At 50.2% G+C, this 19,574-nt stretch overlaps 4 protein-coding genes and 1 non-coding gene across 5 annotated transcripts; 3 read left to right on the top strand and 2 right to left on the bottom strand.

Annotated features, from left to right (window-relative positions):
• Positions 1-517: 517 nt before the first annotated feature.
• Positions 518-1,417, top strand: GIQ15_00111 (phosphotransferase enzyme family protein; the record flags this gene model as incomplete). Its single annotated transcript, XM_033547528.1, has 1 exon — positions 518-1,417. The coding sequence occupies one exon, from the start codon at positions 518-520 to the stop codon at positions 1,415-1,417; it is 900 nt and encodes a 299-aa protein (XP_033408479.1).
• Positions 1,418-1,472: 55 nt separating this feature from the next.
• GIQ15_00110 (uncharacterized protein) lies at positions 1,473-2,003 on the bottom strand (the record flags this gene model as incomplete). The annotated part of the gene is made up of 1 exon (XM_033547527.1): positions 1,473-2,003. One exon carries the CDS (start codon positions 2,001-2,003, stop codon positions 1,473-1,475), a length of 531 nt encoding a protein of 176 aa, XP_033408478.1.
• A 725-nt stretch (positions 2,004-2,728) lies between these two features.
• GIQ15_r0001 lies at positions 2,729-2,844 on the bottom strand. The gene has a single exon (XR_004500570.1). It is a non-coding gene; the product is annotated as a 5S ribosomal RNA (ribosomal RNA).
• Positions 2,845-4,866: 2,022 nt separating this feature from the next.
• Positions 4,867-16,868, top strand: GIQ15_00109 (lovastatin nonaketide synthase; the record flags this gene model as incomplete). The annotated part of the gene is made up of 5 exons (XM_033547526.1): positions 4,867-5,127; positions 5,192-5,336; positions 5,393-5,576; positions 5,640-14,049; positions 14,154-16,868. 5 exons carry the CDS (start codon positions 4,867-4,869, stop codon positions 16,866-16,868), a joined length of 11,715 nt encoding a protein of 3,904 aa, XP_033408477.1.
• A 1,340-nt stretch (positions 16,869-18,208) lies between these two features.
• GIQ15_00108 (uncharacterized protein) lies at positions 18,209-19,510 on the top strand (the record flags this gene model as incomplete). Its single annotated transcript, XM_033547525.1, has 1 exon — positions 18,209-19,510. One exon carries the CDS (start codon positions 18,209-18,211, stop codon positions 19,508-19,510), a length of 1,302 nt encoding a protein of 433 aa, XP_033408476.1.
• Positions 19,511-19,574: the final 64 nt, after the last annotated feature.

Here is a 19,574-nt window from a genome sequence, read left to right as displayed (position 1 = left end):
GGCGCGATCAACCAAAACGGCAAACCCACGATAGCAACACTGCTGTATATCCAAGTTGCCGTATATACAGGTGAAAGCACTCGAGGCTTGCTCGAAAATTCATTGCAATCGCTTTAAATACTAAGAAGTTGCATGCCTGCGCCTGGCATCACCGCACCTTTTGCATCAATTGTGATGAACTCGGAGGGGTCATCCCAAGTCCAATTTAGTCGGACTGCAGGGCCTATTATCTCTGGTACATCGGGCGAATATATATATGATATTTATGTTAGAATGATGTTTCTGCAGCACAAATAGGGGCCTTTTAGCGCCTTCGCGCTTACCGTAATAATAAAACAGGATAAAACGCGCGTTGGCTAGTTAAACCGAGTATTTTTAAGTACTATCATGTATTGGTAACGTAAATGATTGGCGGCGCTTAAACAAATTTCTCAGCCAAGGCCCAACCTCATCCCTTTCCCCCTTGCTCCAGGTCTTGCGCCCTCAACTTGGCGATTTCTACACCTGCACAGTCAAGATGTGGGAACCTGTTACTCTCCCGTTTAAGAATAATTCCCACTCTCTACCTTTACCTACTACAGATGAAATACGAGCATGCCCCAATATTCTATGGGAATGCTACTCCTCCAAGGTTGTGGCGGTAAATGACGAGATTGCTGTCAAGTTTGGCAGTATGATAAACATCAGCGAAGGCCAGGCGTTGATCTATCTTGAACGATATGTTCCAGAGGTTCCGGCGCCTCGGTTATATGCGATGTTTTACGATTCTGTCGACCTTTTCTTGGTAATGCAGCGCGCACCAGGAGTACAGCTTGATAAAATTTGGCCCTCATTAATCGAGTCTGAGAAGGATGATATTACCACTAAACTCCGCCAGACGTTTGATACTCTGCGGCAGGCTGAGTGTCCATGGCCCGATTTCTATGGAAGCTTAAGTGGTGGTAGCGTACAGGATTACTTATTCTACAGTCATGAAGCCGACAAGAGGCACCTTGGGCCTTTTTATAGCGAAGATGCCTTCGTTGCTGGCCTTGTGGGGAATTTTCGAGCCTTAATTAAACGCGGTAATCGACCAGACTTCAAAGTTCGCTTCTATGAAACCTATCTCGCTCGTGTCCTTCAGGGACACCGGCCAACGTTAACGCACGGAGATGTTCAGCAGAAGAATATTATAGTTGCAGAGAATACGAGCAGCCTCCAAAATAACCAAGGTGGACGATTGTTTGATATTGTACTTGTGGACTGGGCAAATTCAGGCTGGTATCCTGACTTTTGGGAATTTTTTCGTGCAGCTTCCCCGATCAATTTTGAATACTGGGAAGATGACTGGTGCTGGCGAGCGCAAGAGATTCTTCAAGTGTGGCCTGCTGAATTGGCCATAATGCGTATGATCGATAAGGATTATCGGGGTTATTAGTACGAAGCCTGCATAAAGTGTATATACCTCCAATTCTTCTCCCTTAGTCTAGAAGCTAACTAACTGAAGCCGAATCGTGCAAAATCCCTGCATCACGCAATGCTGGAATTGCGTACTGGTGCGTCCATTCGTTACACTTGAAGATGGGACGTTGCTGCTCGCCAGGCCCGTAGCGCTCCCCATCCTGCCTCGTCCAAATTATCTCATGACGCCCTGTAATAGGGTCTACTTCCCAGAAATTTATGCCTTGCTGTTTGGTCGGCCTTGGTAAGGCCTGCAATATAGTGCTAATTCTTCCCGACTCGAAATCCGCCTTCAGAACCCATCCGACCTGCGGGAAGGCGTGCAAATGTATGGAATCCTTTTCAATAACGTTCTCTCTCTCCTCGTACCTCATGCCATTAGCCCCTATAACGTCACCGGTTACGTGGAACAAAGTTCCACTCCCGGTAACTGCGTTTAGTTCGACAAAGATGCCTTCGTGGTATCGTTTGACAGGATCGAGAGGATCGAATGCTGCCGTGTCGAGTTCCGGTTTATAGACTCGGTACCATTCTTCCTGCCATGAAGCTTGTTGCGAAGACATGTTTGCTTTTAAAGGGTGATATGGGAATTGCCGTATATAGTTGTGTCAGAGAGAACGATAATAAAGGTTTAACTGAAGATAATTGGTGGCAAGCGGCTGGACGTGCAGTGGATTCTGTTCTTCATTAGCTCCTGAGAATAGAGCTGAAGGTTGTTGAATGCTTACCTTCTTTGTAAGGGGATAGGGGTAAGTTTCTCGAGGGCTATAAGTATAGAGTGCTCAGGTCTTATGGTTTCCTCGAGGGGGGATTTGTTGTCATCTACAAGGTAACAGGAAAGTTGTGGCCATTCTTGTCTCTTGCATGCCTTCAGATATCCTCACGTCCTGTTCATGGAGGAATAGAGGGAACGTTGGCCAGCATCGTACGCGCTAGTAGCGCCTACGCAAAGTATATACTCACATCCAAGCGCAGGGCATCCATTAAACTCGATGATTTCGCCAAGAATAGAGATCTGACAGAGCCAAAGCATCTAGATTCTGAAAAACTTGGGATAGGGGCATGATTGGAGCGTTGATCTATGTTGAGGCAGGCAGTAAAAGTTTTGTGTTGGGCCCTACAAGGACAGCCATCCTCTACTCGCGTTATTCTCGTCTTATTCTTATCTCGTAGTTGTCCCAGTGTCAATTACAGAAATAACGGTTGTCTCTAGATCACCAAGTACAGCCATCGTCAACCCTTTACCGTCAAAGCGAGATCTTTCTAGAGGAGAAAAAAAAGAGTCAAAAACATACGACAGTCGGGATTCGCTGGTGGTCACCCACCCAACTACTAACCGACCGGCAAGTGGCTTAAGTACAGCTGAGCGGACGGGAAGCTCTGTTTTCCACTTCCTGTGGTCGTATGTACTGGATACTAGGAGGAGTGTAGTTTTATCGTGGGATAAGTGGGAAATTTATAGGCGATCCCATGAACCAGATCGCCATACTATTACAGGGACTTGGCAACGTCTGCAAAGCTGAGCAAAGGAGATCGTCGGCTGGTGATCAGTAGACGTTTGGCTAGAATGGTTCACTATCCCTGGTTAAGCTCGTCGCTAGGGCCGCCATTCTATGAGCGACTGTGGCTTCTTTACGGCATTGCCGATAGCATGGAGTACACTGGAGTGTACATATACTCTAGACATTGGACTCTATTGATAGCCACGAAGACTTCATTATCTCCATGTGCTCGAAGCGGCAGATATGTAAGGAGGTATGAGAGCAGCCTGCATCCTGACGGCCATATAAAAATATGCATGGGCTTCTTACTATCTTCGCCCATTCGGAGGCCAGCTCTGGTTAGAGCGAGAAGGAAGCGAGTCTGTTTCCTGCTTCCTCCCCTTCAATTTGCGGAGATCTGGCTATCATTGCCCCCCATTGAGTGCGGAGGGAACTGACACTATACGAGAGGCCATCTAGATCCCCTGCAGTAAGCTCGTGTCAGCCAAAGCGTGCGCTGAGAACGATTAGGCGATTGCCACATGGTAAGCAGTATGCAACAAGAAAAGAAGAAAAGAAGAAAAGGTCGCGATGTCAAGGAGTTTGCTATTTTCGAGATGTCTCGGCTTAGTCATCACCAACCTCGACGTCAAGAACAACAACAACGCCAACAACAACATCGACAGCCTCATCCTCAGCCTTTGCAACAGGCCCCAGTTTCCCCTGCAGGCTTCGCCCTCGCTGGTAGATCGATCTTCATGGGCTTGTCTTTTGAGTGACCGGCCTGAATTCACTGTAGATGGCCGGTATTCTCCGTGCTACTCCACGTTACTCGGCCGATCCTGGGCTCCCGCTGTTCCTGATCGAAGCATCATGGAATAATACACATCCCGCTACCGGATACCTACCAGGATTCGTTTCGCGTGGCATCCATATTTAGTTTCTATGGGCCATCTCAGAAATACGGATGGGGCAGTACTCGGGATCCGACCCCGAGCCCTGGCGGAGGATTTACAGCCATGGGTGCAGCGTTCCTCCAGCCTTGCTGTGAGTGGTTTCAGCCTTTATGCCATGCATCGAAGCTGTGGACTATCCATATGGAGACCCTCATGGCAGGGGCAGAGCCACGCGAGACTAAGGTTTGAGGATTATTATTTCCCCCCATGCATGAAGAAAGAATGTCGCTTTGGATTTCGATCCCTCGACTATGGGGCTCTTCCTCTCCAAAAAAAGTACCTTTCCATTAGTTCCAGCACGAGGATACAAGGGCTGAATACACTATCCCTGGTCTTTTAGCGGCCACCCTCCCCGAGCTGCCCGATAGAGAAGCTTTGGCCTCGAGAGCAGGCCTCTTCTCTCACTACACTAACCCAGCTGGCCAATGAACCTAGTCCATAGGCATTTGGAAACAGCCCGTTATCCTTTTCTGCACGGCGACTTCGACTGCTACCATCTTGCAATTCTTAGTCAGACTTTCAGATGGCAGGCATAGCTGAGCTGTCGAGAACAAGTCAAATACCCATTCTGGCCCCGAGCTGGCTTCGTGATTTTCCTCCAGAATTAAATCATTGCCGGGCTGATTGGTTCTCTCTCTGTGCTCTCTGTGTTCTTCTTGATAATAACTATCATACACCGTCCCTCTAAGCTCACTGCTTTGGGATATTCGCTTCCACTTTCACTTCTTATCTCAATATTCATATTGAAGATACCTTATAGATCTTATTTTTCAGTGCTCACCCAACAATCCAGCGGTTCGATATCGATATATCTGGATATTGTATATTCAAAACATATACTCCTTAGTACCTAATATACACCAACCCTCGTCCTCGACTCAGGACCTCGAAACCACCAAACAGCACCTAAACAATTACAAGAACCCTCAGGTTAAGTTTCCATTCCCACTCTGTCTATACTAACCTTTTCGCAACCAAAACAGCCAAAAATGGACACTATGACTACCACCTCTGGTGTTAACACCCCTTACGTTTCTGACAATGAAACCGTCTCGAGCGCCACCACTGCGCCAACTCCTCGCGATGACTACAGCGCTGTCATCGGTATGGCGTGCCGAGTTCCAGGCGCCTCTTCCCCTTCCAAGCTCTGGGAAAACATCATGAACAAGCGTGATGTGCAGAAGAAGATGCCTGCTGATCGCTTTAATGTCGACGCTTACTACCACCCGGAAGGAACCAACAAGGGAACGGTATGTTAATCTCTTTCTCTCTCAAGAAAGCGAAACACGAAGACACTCTTCTAACGATAATCAGACCAATGCCAAATACGGTTATTTCCTCGACCAGGACCTTGGCATGTTCGATGCTGGATTTTTCCATATCTCCGGCAAGGAAGCTGAGGCCATGGACCCCCAGCAACGCCTTTTGCTCGAAGTTGTGTACGAGGCGCTGGAAAATGGTATGGAAATTGTCACATACGCAGTCTGACTGAATCACAAGGCTAACGATTACTAGCTGGCATTACACTCGACGAAATCCGTGGCACCCAGACTTCCGTGTACTGTGGTTGTTTCACCAACGACTACAACTCCATGATTACCAAGGATTTGGAGTACTATCCCAAGTACACCGTCACTGGAACTGGTGATGCTATTCTCTCCAACCGTATCTCCTACTTTTACGACTTGCACGGCCCCAGGTAAGACTCATCTACAGATTAGTTAGTCTTTTAGAGCTGGTAGTTGACTGACAATCTTGGTAGTGTGACCATCGACACTGCCTGTTCTTCGTCTCTCGTTGCACTGCATCTTGGAAACCAATCTCTCCGCACTGGAGAATCTGATTTGTCAATTGTTGTTGGATCTGCTCTCCACTACGACTCCAACATCTTCGTCACTATGACCGACCTTGGTATGCTTTCTGTTGATGGTCGCTGCCGTCACGGAGACAAGGATGGTAGTGGCTATGTTCGTGGTGAAGGTATTACTGCCATTGTCATGAAGAGACAGTCCCGTGCCGAGATTGAAGGAAACCAAATCCGCTCCATCGTCAGAGCTTCTGGTGCGAACCACGACGGAAAGAAGCAAGGAATTACCCTTCCATCGGCTCAGGCCCAGGCGGCCCTGATCGAAAGAACATACAAAGAGGCTGGCCTCAGTCCTGCTGATACTCAGTACGTCGAATGTCACGGTACCGGTACCGCTGCTGGTGACCCTCGAGAACTCCGCGCCCTTAGCTCTGTCTTTGCCGCTACGCGCGAAGAACCCCTCTGGATCGGTTCAGTCAAGACAAACATTGGCCATCTTGAGGGAGCCTCTGGATTGGCTGGTATTATGAAGGCGACAATGGCCTTGGAACACCACCAAATCCCACCAAACATGCATTTCAATGCTCCTAACGCCGAAGTTGACTTCAAGGGATGGAAGCTTCGTATTCCCACCGAAGCTGTGGATTGGACTGTCCCTGAGGGCGTGGCTAGACGTGTCTCTATCAACAGTTTTGGTTACGGAGGAACCAACGCCCACATCATTATGGAGGAATACACTCGTCCAGCGTCTACCAAACTTAGCCTTCCTAACAACTATGCTGAAATGGTTAAGGGCCGCCCATACCTCACCCCTATCACGTCCCACTCCGACAAGGCTGGTAAGTTGATGGCCGACAAGCTTGCCGCTTACCTTGAAACCAACCCAGATATCAGCATTGCCGACTTTGCTACAACTCTTAGCGTTGAGCGAAGCATGCACGATTTCCGCTCCTTTGCTTTTGGAGCAACTAACGAAGCTGTTGTCAGCAGCTTGAAGGAACCACTTCCTGTTGCTGCCTGGGCCAGCAAGATGACATCTGTGCCCCGACTTGGCTTCGTCTTCACTGGTCAAGGTGCTCAGTGGTGGGGAATGGGCCGACAACTGCTTGAGATGAACCCTCTTTTCCGCCAATCACTGGAAAAGTGTGACGATATCCTTCAGGCCCTCCCCGATAAACCTGACTGGACAGTCATTGGCGAACTTCTCCGATCCCAGGAAGATTCTCGTTTGACTGAAACCCGATTCTCCCAGCCGATTTGCACCGCCCTCCAGCTTGCTCTTATCAACCTCCTTGCTTCTTGGGGAATACGCCCATCGGCCGTTGTTGGTCACAGCAGTGGTGAATTAGCTGCTACCTATGCCGCCGGCATTTTGTCCTTTGAAAATGCCATGGTCGCTGCTTACTACCGTGGTCTCTACATGGGCAATGCCGCAGCAAGCTCCGACAGTGTGCCTGGTGCTATGATGGCAGTTGGTTTGACTGAAGTTGAAGTCGCCAATGAGCTCAAACCATATGCTGGCCGCATTGCTGTCGCTGCTATGAACAGTCCCACCAGCTTCACAGTCTCTGGAGACGAGGATGCCGTTGTTGAACTTCAAGCTAAGCTCTCTGAACGCAAGGTCTTTGCTCGCCGTCTCCAAGTCGGCCAGGCTTTCCACAGTCACCATATGCTTCCACTCGCCCCTGGATATGAGCGTGCTTTGAAGAACCACCCTGGATTTGCTCCACAGCCACCAACTGCTCGCATGTTCTCCAGTGTCACTGCTCGAGTTGCCGACTACCAGAACATGGGGCCAGCTTACTATGCTGCCAACATGACTGGCCAAGTCAAATTTTCTGATGCCCTTACCGGCATCGTGCTCAACGAGGATGATGAACAAAACATTGATGTTTTGGTTGAAGTTGGCCCTCACCCTGCTCTCAAGGGACCATCTAACCAAACCCTCAACTCTCTCAACATCAAGTTGCCATACATTGGTGTTCTCGATCGAAAGGTTGCTGCATATGACAGTATTCTCAGCGCTGCTGGTCAACTGTTCGCTATGGGTTACCCAGTCGATATCCCCGCTGTTAACCAAGATAAATACATTGATGCCAACAACCATCTTGTTGCTGTTGACAGTGGTGTTAAGCTTCTTGACTTCCCTACCTATGCATGGGACCACCAAAGATACTGGTCTGAAACCCGTATCATCAAGAGCCACCGCCTTCGCAAATTCAGACACCAGATTCTCGGTGCTCAGATGCCTGGATGCCTCGAAGACCGCCCAAGATGGCGCAATTATCTTCGCCTGGCTGAGATGCCTTGGCTCGTGGACCACGCTGTTTCCGGCAAGGTTGTTTTCCCTGGTGCCGGATATATTACTATGGCTATTGAGGCTGCCATCCGCCTGGGTAATCCAGAAGAGCCAATCAAGGAGATCCACCTCCGAGACATCGCCATCAAATCCGCCCTCATGGTTAGCAACAGCGATATGGGTACGGAAGTTTTGCTTGAACTGCGCCCTGCAACTGAATCAGCTAAGACTGTTCACTCGACATGGAAAGAATTTGCCATTTTCTCTTTCGATGGTGATGCGCTGCGAGAACATTGTACTGGTCTGATTCAGGTAGAGATGGGCCAAGAACAGCCTGTCCACCGCATTAAGCAGCGCGCCCCGGCTGCAGAGCTTCGAGCCAAGAGTAACAGAACTCTTGCTCACAGCAAATATTACCAACGACTGGCAACCATTGGCTTGCACTACGGTCCAGCCTTCCAGTGCCTCAATGGAAATGTGGAATGCGGTAAAGGGTTTGCCACTGGAGAAATAACGTGGGAGCCCAAGATGGTTTCAACAAGCCCTGATGATGCAAGCGCCAGCGTCCTCCACCCAACATTCTTAGATTCCTCCCTGCACCCAATCTTCGCTGCAGTTGAGGGCCTCCTGGGTCATGGTATCACGGAGTCTTTCATTCCAACCTTCATGCGCTCCCTAAAAATTTCAGGACTTCTTAACCGCAAGGAGTACAAGTGTGATGGATTCAAGGCCGACGTTGCCGTCGATAGTTGGATGCATGGCCCCCGTGTTGCAATCAGCAACATTGGTATTGAATCCAAGGATGGCAAGCTGTTGGCTGATATTGAAGGACTAGAACTCACCAGCCTTGGAAGCGATGCTGATGACCAGCAAAAGCGAACCCTCTTCTTCGGAATCCAGTGGAAGCCCGCTTTTGAGTTCTTGACTCCTGCTCAAGCTCAAAAGCTAAGCACCCCTGAGATCGTTGAGCTCTACGTTCATCAGAACCCTAACCTACGATTCCTCCACTATACTGACTCCCACACCTCTACTTTGGATATCCTAAACAAGCTTGGTGGCTCCAACGGCGAGAGACGCAAATTTGGAAAGTTGACTGTTGTTCCAGTTGGCTCAGCTGAAGAGGCAAGCTTTGCGCCACTTGTTGAGCGTTGGAATGGCCTTGTGTCTCTCGAAGCCCCAGTAGAGGAGGAGAAGTTCGACGTTATCATCGTATCCGCCTCGGCTGAAGCAGTTGATGTCCAGAAGCTCAATGAGAACGGCCTCATTATCTCTCAGTCACCTAATATCCCAGCTGCTGATGGCCTCCGACAACTATGGTCTACCCCAGATGTCACTGTCGTGAAGAGTGGTGAAGAATCTTTGTTCACTCCAGACACCTTGACAATTCTCATGCCAACTAACCCATCAGCCGAAACTGAGGCTCTTGCTCAGAGGATTGAATCGTCCACCTCCGCTACTGTAACCAGGAAAGACTTCCTATCCCTCAGGAATGGCACAAGGATGGATAACAACATTATTTCACTATACGCCCTTGACGTGAATATTTTCTATGATGATCCATCCAAGGCTTTGAACGAATTCAAGGCAGTTCAGTCTCTTACGAGCGATGCGAGCCGCAACATTGTCTGGCTCAGTCAGGGAACTTTCATGGATTGTCCCTGCCCAGAGCAAGCCATGTTCCCGGGTCTTGCACGCTCCGTCCGCCACGAAACTGAAGACCTCAGAATTGCCATTCTTGATATCACTAAGTCCGCTAAAGGTGATCTTTCTGGGAGCCTTGTTCTTCAAATGCTCAACCCGGGTCTCCATGAGGAGGAAATTGCCCTTAGAAATGGCCAAATCTACGTGTCCCGTTTACATGCCAACGATGAGTTGAACTCGAAGATCCCAGGTGGTTATAACCACCAGGCAACCATGCAACCTTTGCACCAAAAGAATAGGCCACTGAAGCTGGTCATCGGACGCCCTGGTCTCTTGGAGACTCTCTCATTCGCTGATGATACTGAGATTACCGATGAGCCCCTCCGAGATGATGAACTCGAGATCGCCGTTAAGGCATCTGCCATCAACTTCCGTGATATTGCTCTAAGTATGGGCATCATTGAGGATTACAAACTCGGAGATGAATGTTCTGGTGTAGTCATCCGCAAGGGATCCAAGGTTCCTGACGAACAATTCCAGATTGGTGACCGCGTTGTCGCCCTCCGCCCTGGTGAGGGTGCCCATCGAACTATTGCTCGCAACCCAGCGTGCTACTGCGCTAAGATTGGTTCTATGCCATTTGGCCAGGCCGCTTCCTTCCCTCTAGTTCTTGCTACCGCCTACTTCTCTCTCGTTGAGGCTGCTAGGCTCAAGGAAGGGGAAACTGTTCTCATCCATGCTGCTGCCGGAGGTGTTGGTCAGATGGCCATCCAGGTTGCTCAATTAGTTGGAGCCAAGATCATTGCTACCGTTGGTTCTCAGGCCAAGAGAGATCTTTTGAAGAATACCTACGGTCTCGCCGATGAGCAAATCCTTAACTCTCGTGATGATACCTTCGTTGAGGGAGTGCATCGTCTTACAAATGGCTGGGGTGTTGATGTTGTCCTTAACTCCCTTGCTGGAAAACTCCTCCACGCTACATGGACCTGTCTTGCTCCCTTCGGTCGATTCATCGAAATCGGCAAACGTGATATTCACCAAAACAGCAAGATTGAGATGGACCCCTTTAGAAAGAACGCCACTTTCGCCAGTGTTGATTTAGTTACCATGTTCAACCTTGCCAACAGGTCGATTGCCACCAAACTATTCAAAGAGATTTGCGAGCTATTCGAGCAAGGAAAGATTCGTCCAATTCCTACTGTTGAACTCCAATATGCCGAGGCTGAAAAGGCTTTCCGCATGCTCCAACTCGGAAACGTCGCTGGTAAAGTGATACTCGCTCCAGGAGATGACAACCAGGTCCTTGTTCAACCAAACACCAACGAGAGCCGAGCAGCTCTGAAGGCAGACAAAACATATCTCCTCGTCGGTGGCCTTGGTGGTCTTGGTCAGAAACTTGCGGAGTGGCTTTACCGCCGAGGAGCCAGACAATTGGCTTTCCTTTCCCGATCTGGTGCTGACAAGCCTGAAGCCAAGGAAGTTGTTAAATGGCTTGAAGATCGACAGGTGAATGTTCAAGTCTTCAAGGCTGATGTATCGAACTTTGATGGAGTCAACAAGTGTATCCAGACCATCAAGGATAACCTTGCCGGTGTCTTCCAAGCTGCCATGGTTCTTCAAGACTCCCCCTTCGACAAGATGTCATTCGACCAGTGGAGAATTTCCACAACGCCCAAAGTCATGGGTACTTATAATCTCCACAAGGCCACCCTTGATGTTCCTCTAGACTTCTTTGTCTGCTTTTCGTCCCTTTCTGGTGCCGTTGGAACCAAGGGCCAAGGAAACTATGCCGCTGGCAACTCCTACATTGACTCCATTTGCCGATACAGACGAGAGAATGGGCTACCAGCTACCACTATGGATATCGGTATGGTTGTTGGTATTGGTGCTGTATCTGAAGATGCTCAGCTTCAAGCTGTCATGGAACGAGTTGGATATGACCCGGTCAACGAGGAGGAACTGTTCACTCAGATTGAAACTTCCGTTTCCTGGGATCAATACAAGACTCTCGATAGCAATGGCTTCGATGCCCATCAAACTATAACTGGGCTCAATATGAGACGCCCTGACTACTACTGGACCTCAGGCCCCCGCATGAAGAACATCTATCGGAACCACGACTTTACCTCTTCAGGAAACCTCGGCAAGGCTCAGAAGAGCGTAATGGCTCTTCTCCGCGCTGCGGATACTGCTGATGACCGACTCAACATCTTAATCGAGGCATTTATTGAAAAGATTGCTCTAATCTTGTCTATCGATATTGAAAACGTGCAGCCCAGCCGTAGTCTTGCAGACTATGGCCTCGATAGTATTGTGGCCATCGAAATCCGCAAATGGTTCTTCAAGACTGTTGGTGTTGAGCTTGCCCTATTTGATGTCCTTGGCAGCTCAAGCATCCGCGGCCTGGTTGAAAAAGTCTCAGAAGCCATTGTTTTGGAAGAAGCTGAGGTTGAGGATACTAGCAAGCAACAAACCTCCAAGCGTGCTGTTCGATCTTCAAATGCCAAAGATGCTGCAGAGTACCCACTTGGTGAGAAGTCATTCAAGGTCTCAGCCGACGACGAAGTTCCCATGTCCACTTACCAGAGAAGGTTGTGGTTCATCCATAACTTGATCGAAGACAAGTCCTTCTTGAACTTGCCACTAATTGCCACCATCAAGGGCAAGCCAGATGTTCAGGTATTCCAAATGGCCCTCGAGGAGCTGAAGCGACGAAATGATGTTCTCCGCACTGCCTACTTTGAAGGAGATTCGTTTGCCCAGCAGATGGTCACTGATGACTGCTCAGTGGAGCTTAACTTCCTTGATTTCACTGATGCCCACGATGTCGATGCTGATATCGAAGATTTCATCGACGAGCAAATCCACGAGCCTCTCGACATCGAGAATGGAGAAAACATCCGATGCACTCTTATCCAAACCGGTGAGGAGGAGTTTGCTATCGTCTCCATCGTCCACCACATCTCCTTCGACCGTGGTAGCAGTGAATCCCTTCTTGACCAGGTCTGCAGCCTTTACAATTGCCTGCGCAACGGTGACGACCTTGACGGCGTTAAACAACCTGCCGCCGCCTACTCTGAATTTACCATGTGGCATAATGACCGCCTGAAGTCTGAGGAACAGCAAAAAGATGTTGATTTCTGGAAGGCCAAGTATCAAGATCTCCCTGGTCCCACCAAGTTGCTTCCCTTCGCAAAGGCGGAGCGACCAGAGTCCAACGATTACAAGCGAAGCGTCCACCAGGGTCTATTGAAGAAGGCTTCTCACCAGAGAATGAAGAGAATCTGTGCACGTCTAGGAATCACCCCGGCCCAGTTCCTCATGGCCGCATTCAGAGCATTCATCTACCGCTACACAGAGCAGGATGACCTGACTATCCACATGATTGATGGAAACCGACCTCACCCATCTGTCAGCGAAACCATCGGATTTTTCGTCAACGTTATTCCAGTTAGATGCTCTACCAATAACGAGGCTGACTTTGAGAGTCTCCTCCGTGAGATGAGCGGCCTTATCCTCGAGTCCATGTCCCACTCAAACGTGCCATTCGACCTTATTGTTGACGCCGTTGGGGTTCCAAGAAACCCAGCTTACTTCCCTCTGGGTCAAGTTGTTGTGAACTACCAGATGCACGGAAAGATTCCTACTTACACCACCGATGATTTTACCATGGTTGATATCCGAGGAAAGGATGTTCCAACTGCCAGTGAGATGCAGCTTGAGGCCACAGAAGACCCCGAAGAAGGCCTTAAACTTTCTCTGGAGTTTTCCAGCACCCTCTACGGAAACCCAGAGATGGAGCGATTCTTGGACAACTTCATCGCCTTCATGAACAGCGCTATCCGCGACCATCGTCAACCAGTTTCTGAAATCTCTATGGTTGGCCCAAAGGAGCTTTCTCATTTGAAGAACAACTTCTTCGCCATGGAATTCACTAAGAACACATGGGAGAACCAATCTGTCGCTGGCCGCATCCTCGATATTGCCCGTCAATACCCCAATGATGTCGCTATTGAGACCTCCAGCGGAGGCAGCATTACCTATAAAGCTCTTGTTGAGAAAGCACAGAAGGTTGCCGCGGCCGTTGAAGCAAACGGAGTCACGGCCGGCTCGAAAGTCGGAATCTTTTCCACCCCAGGAGTGAATGCAATTTCCGCCATGCTTGGATGTCTCTTTGCTCGATGTGGTTATGTTGCACTTGACCCCAGCTTCGCAACTGAGCGTCTTTCCTTCATGGCCAATGACTCGGGGATGAAACTTCTCCTCACTGAGCAAGAACTTGAATCCAGAGCTCAGGAGATTTCCGGCAAAGCTGCTACCCCTTTGAAGTCCGTCGTTATCGAGGCTATCTCTGAGCAACCACAATCTACTCAGACGCCACACAAGACCGCGAACGATGATCCTTTCTACATGATCTACACCTCGGTAAGTTTCTCTAGTACTTCTTCCCCCGTTTCCTAGGATGTGCATCTCATTCTCTTGAAACGATATGAATTTGAAAGTGAAATTTGATTTTAATGTGTTCAAAGGGAAGCACAGGCACTCCAAAAGGTGTAATCTTGAGTCAGTCAAACACTCAACAGATGCTAAGCACTCTGCACCACGACTATAAATTTACCGCCAAAGACCGTTTCCTTCATCATTCTTCTATTTGTTTTGATTTATCTATTGTTCAAATTTTTTCTGCACTTACCTGCGGCGCCCGCGTCTGCGTTGCCTCCGCCTCGACTCGAAAGGACCCAGTTGCCCTCGCCAAATATATGGAGTCCTCTCAGGTTACCGTTACTTATTTTACGCCAACTCAATTTGCCCTTCTCATTGAAAACGCCAAACCAAGTCTTCAGAACATCCGCAAGTACCGAATTGCTTACTTCGCTGGGGAGAGATTGCCAGTTCGTGTGGCAAGAGCATTCTATGACCTTGGAACCCCAGCCGTTGTCCTAAACACATGGAGTCCCAGCGAGCTTGTCGTGCAAACGACCATCCAGAATGTTGAATATCCTAGTGAAGACGAAGTCAGCATCCCAATTGGGTTCCCCATGGCAAATACTCGACACTACATCCTTGACAACAACTGCCAGCCCCTCCCAGCTGGATTCATTGGTGAGATTGTTGTTGGAGGCGCTCAAGTTGGCCTCGGATACCTTAACCGACCAGAAGCAAATAGAAGCTCATTCGTGGTTGACCCGTTCTGTTCCGAGGAAGATCGTCAGGTTGGCTGGACAAGAATGTTCCGAAGTGGTGATAAGGGTCGATTCCGCCCTGATGGAAGCTTGGAGTTCCACGGCCGTATTGCAGGCGACAAGCAAATCAAGCTCCGAGGATTTCGTATCGATCTAGGCGAAGTTGAGCAGAGACTATTCGTGGAATCCAAGGACGAGAATGGAGAGCCACAAATTGTTGATATTTCTGTTGTTGCTCGCTCGCCCACAACAGCCGACCCCCAGGACATCACCGACAGTCGTCAACTGGTTGCCTTTGTGGTCACCAAGAAGCCGTTCGCCGACCAGAAGAGCAAGCAAGCCTTTGCATTTGACCTGAACACCAAGGCAGGATGCCACCTCAACAACTATATGCTTCCTAATGGTTATCAATTCTTGGATGTTCTCCCCGTCACTATTGGAGGAAAGGTTGATCGCCAACGCCTCCTCAACTGCGACCTTTCACTCACCTTCCCTGCTGCCCCAAGCGAAACCGACGAGTCTCAAACACCAAACTCTAGCGATAAACCCGATGATAAACTTGTCAATGCCGTCTTGAAAGGATTCCGAGAGATCTTAAAGCTCCCCGAGGACCAGGAAATTGGCGTCAATGATAGTTTCTTTGAGCTCGGTGGCCAGAGCATCCTCATGCTCAGACTACAGGCTAAGCTCAAGCGCGCCCTCAAAGTCACTCCAACCCTCGCCATGATGTTTGAAAAGCCGACCCCGATGGGTATCGCCCATGCCATCTGGAGTAAGTCAAAGGACGCCTCCGACGGTGAAATTGATTGGGAGAAGGAAACTGAATTGGTGGACGCTCCTCAATACACTCTGGACCAAACACTGCCTGATATCGCCCCCTCTGAAATTACGGATGTCCTCCTTACCGGCGTCGAATCTTTCCACGGCATCCATATGCTTGCTACCCTTCTCAGAGAAAGTCCCCAGATCACGATCCACGTTCTCGGGCTCGAGGAGCCAACGTCCTCTGAGGATGTCTTCAAAGTGATGGAGCAGTGGGAGCTGTTGCAATTCTTCCCGGACCGTGAAGCAGTCTCCTCTCGCATCAAATGTGTTCCTGGTGCCATGGCGTACCCATGCCTTGGTCTATCGGTGGCCGACTTCAAAGAGCTAGGCCAAAGCATCCAGTCCATCTACAACTTCGCCTCCCATGTCTCGCTTCTTCAATCCTACGACGACCTTCGAAGCTTTAACGTTGAGCCCATCCGCGAAATTATTGAACTCGCTACACTAGGTCGCTTCAAGACCCATATTCATCACCTGTCGACCTGGTCCGTGATGCACATTCAATCATGGCAGACAACCGTTCGCAAGAGAAGAGGCCGCCCAGTCACCCAAGAGACCAGCGCCAATCATTTCACACCCGAGGGCAACAGTCGCTTCGGCTACTTTAAATCGCGCTGGGCATCTGAAATGCTCATCGAGAAGGCTGCCGCTCGAGGCATCCCATGTTCGATCTACCGTGCCTCCGCCATCACCGCCAGCACCGAGACCAACGGGATCGAGCCCGACGACAGTTTCGCCCGACGCATGGTCCTAGGCATCGTCGAGTCCAACGGCATCCCCAAGATCGGCCAACGCGGCCTCGAGTTTGTGATTGATTTCATCCCCATCGACTACATGACCAAGTGCGTTCGTGCCCTCTCGCTATCCGACGGTCTCAGCCGTCAAGACAATATCGCCACCATCCACCACATCGCGAACCCGAGTCCGATCAAGACCCCCCAGCTCGTCGACATGATGGCAGAGATCAAGTCTGAGCCCAATGTGAAGGCCGAGATCCTGAGCAAGGACGACTGGCTCAACGGCATGCAGCGAATTGACACCGAGCCCGGCGCGGAGATCCGATGGACAGTGCTGAAGGAATACTTTGAGGTCGGCCACAACATGTTCGCCCTTGACCAGCGAAAGACCAAGGCAATCCTGAAGGACCTGGGAGTCGAGCCATGCTTCAGCATCGGAGTCGATGTCCTCAAGGCCGTGTACGAAAAGGAGAAGGCCGCCCGGAAGCCCAGCGCCTAGGCGAGCAAGCCATATATGTCCGAACCCGAGAGAACCAGAGAACCAAACCCGCAAAATCAGCCCGAGCAAACAATCGCCTGCATGACTGCATTATTCCTTTTGAGTCCGGGGTAAACGTGGATTCGCTTAGCGAGGAGTTGGGGAGTTGCATATTTATGTCGAAAACCGAAAAAAATGAAAGAAGCAAACAAAAAGAAAAAGAAAAAAAAAAGAGAATAAAGAAAAGAAAAAACCCGAAAGAAGAGATTATTTCCTGTGTCGACGACTAATGTCTATTAATGTATCCTGTTCCTTACTGTACTGTTTTCTGGCATGATGCTGGTCATCGTCCAACCTTTCCTAGAAGAACACCAGCCTGCCCGGCAAGGATGTTTCTCTTGTATTTAGCATATAGAACTATAGACTGCAATTCATCCGTTCAACCGTTAACCCTCAACCGTCACCGTTACCGTTAACCTTCCTCCCGTCTCGTTCTAGAATGCAGCGAATACGAGGATGGGGGAGCCGCTGTCCGTCGTGCCTGGAACCTGCAGCGAGGAAGATGAAGAGACGAGAAGACGAGAATAAGACGAGAAGAAGAAGAAGAGACAGGGAGGTTGCATCCTCGTCGCCTTTGCAAGGGCGCAAGGGCTGGGATGTCTTTTTATATCAGCTCTGCCGCTTCTGGCCCTTCCCTGCCATAAGGCTGACCCCCCTGGACTTCCAACCTCCAACCTCCAACCACCTCGCCGCATCCCATCTCCATCGACTGTCTTCGCCGGGGGCGTTAAAGACCGGCCTAATGCAGTCTAAATATTAACTCGGTGACTAACGACGGCCGCACCAGGCCTAAACTCCAAGGGTCTCTGGCTTCCTGCTGCCTAGTGAGATATATATGTATCGTCCGCTCTCCTGATCCAGCTGACAAGCTAACAAAGAGACAGATACAAGAGACACATACAGACGGATAAGAGAGACAAGACGGACAAGAGAAAAGACGAGTGAAAGAGAAAGACGTGGCCGCTCCACCAGTCCACTCTTCATTTGCCGCTGGGATCCAGAGACCAGGAGGCTTGATGCCGGCCGCGGTCTCGGCTTGAACTCTGCTGATTTTTTTCCCTCTAGCACGGCTCTTTTATCTGATGCGCCGGAGATTTCGTCCTCCGTATATATACATCCGTTATCCCTTGCCTCGGGCGGACCCGTCACATCGGATGAATCATAAATACTACGGCCTCCCCTGACCCAACGGCCTCGAAAGAATCTTTTTGTCTTCTTACATCTATCTCGACATCGCGGATATCCTGGTATATCGACCCTGCCAGCTCTCGCCGTTGCCTGAACATATATCGGCCGTCACCATGTTCGAGGGGTTCTCCTTCCCTGCCCCTCCGTCGCCGCCGCTGCTCGTACAGCCAAATTCTTCCCTCGCCGGCCATCACGACCTCGATAGCCTCCAGTTCCAGTGCGACAGCAACCTGGTCTCCCCGCTGTCCTCACGGTGTCCCTCTCCCCGGCTCCCTTCGCCCTTGAACTCGCGGGATTTTCCTCGTCTTAACCGCCGGTCGAGACAGTACCATCACTACCACCATCACCACCTGGGTCCGGCGCCCACCTCGATCCCTGCAGACTACTCTCCAGACCGTGGCCAGCGGTTCTCCATCGGCACGCTGACGAAGCAGTTGCATGCTCACTCGCTCGAGACGGGCGGCAGCCACGATATCAGCAGCGACAGCGACGACGGACGCTGGCTCCCAATAACCCCTCCGAGATATTCGACGGATGCAGAATACCAGAACTTCGCCGTCCTCTCATCACAGCAGCAGCAGCAGCAGACGCCGTCACAGTCACTGCAATCCTCCCAGCCGCCACACATGGTCGGCGTCGAGGGCCTTGTCCACGGCTCGTCAGCATACTACTCTGTCCTCGACTCTGCCTCCCCACCACCTAGCCCCAAGGACCCTCATGCTCGCAGGTTCTCCCTCCCAGACGATCATAAGAAGTTAAATCTGCCCCTCCGGAATAAATCGCCCAACGAGATATTCTACTCCACGCCCCACAGCCGATCAAGCATCGTCAACACTGTCGTAGACGATACCGATTCCGCTATCACCACGGCCGCCGCCGCAGCAGCAGCAGAGGAGGGCGAGAGATCCAGCGATGTCCGGTATCAGCGTGAGAAATTTTCGATGCTGCAGTGCGCCTCCTCCTCGATAGCGGACACCGTCCGTCTCGCCATCTTACTGGACGGAGACATCGACCATTCACGAGACTTGTCATCATATGGCAGCACAGGCGGCGAGGCCTGTGACTCGGGCTATCTGAGCGACGATCAGCATCCTAGTTCCCTCCCACCCTCTCGAACACCTTCTAGAAAAAGGCTAATAAAGCCTAAACCCCATACTCACAGTCCAACCAACGGCTACGTGACATCGAGTCGCTTCTCCGGCACTGGAGGCAAGGGAAAAGTCGAGAAGTCACACCATAACCATCATCACCACCACCACCACAACCATCATAACGGTACCGGCACCTCGACTCTCAACTCCAATAGAAAATTCGGCAAGTCTCAGTATGGCCTTCGGCGGAAGAGTTTGCTCCTCGCTGCCGTTACCGCAGTACTAGAGCAGGAGGTGGCTGAGATGAATCAGATGAAGGATTGATCAGACCCAATCACACCCCTCACCCTTACAATATCTTTTTACTATATAAAAAACTGAGATACCC

This window comes from Arthroderma uncinatum (genome assembly GCF_011692745.1).
Source record: "Arthroderma uncinatum strain CBS 119779 chromosome Unknown scaffold1, whole genome shotgun sequence".
Classification (NCBI taxonomy): Eukaryota; Fungi; Ascomycota; class Eurotiomycetes; order Onygenales; family Arthrodermataceae; genus Arthroderma; species Arthroderma uncinatum.
Note: the sequence above shows the minus strand (reverse complement) of the source record. Positions and strands in the feature narration are given on the sequence as shown.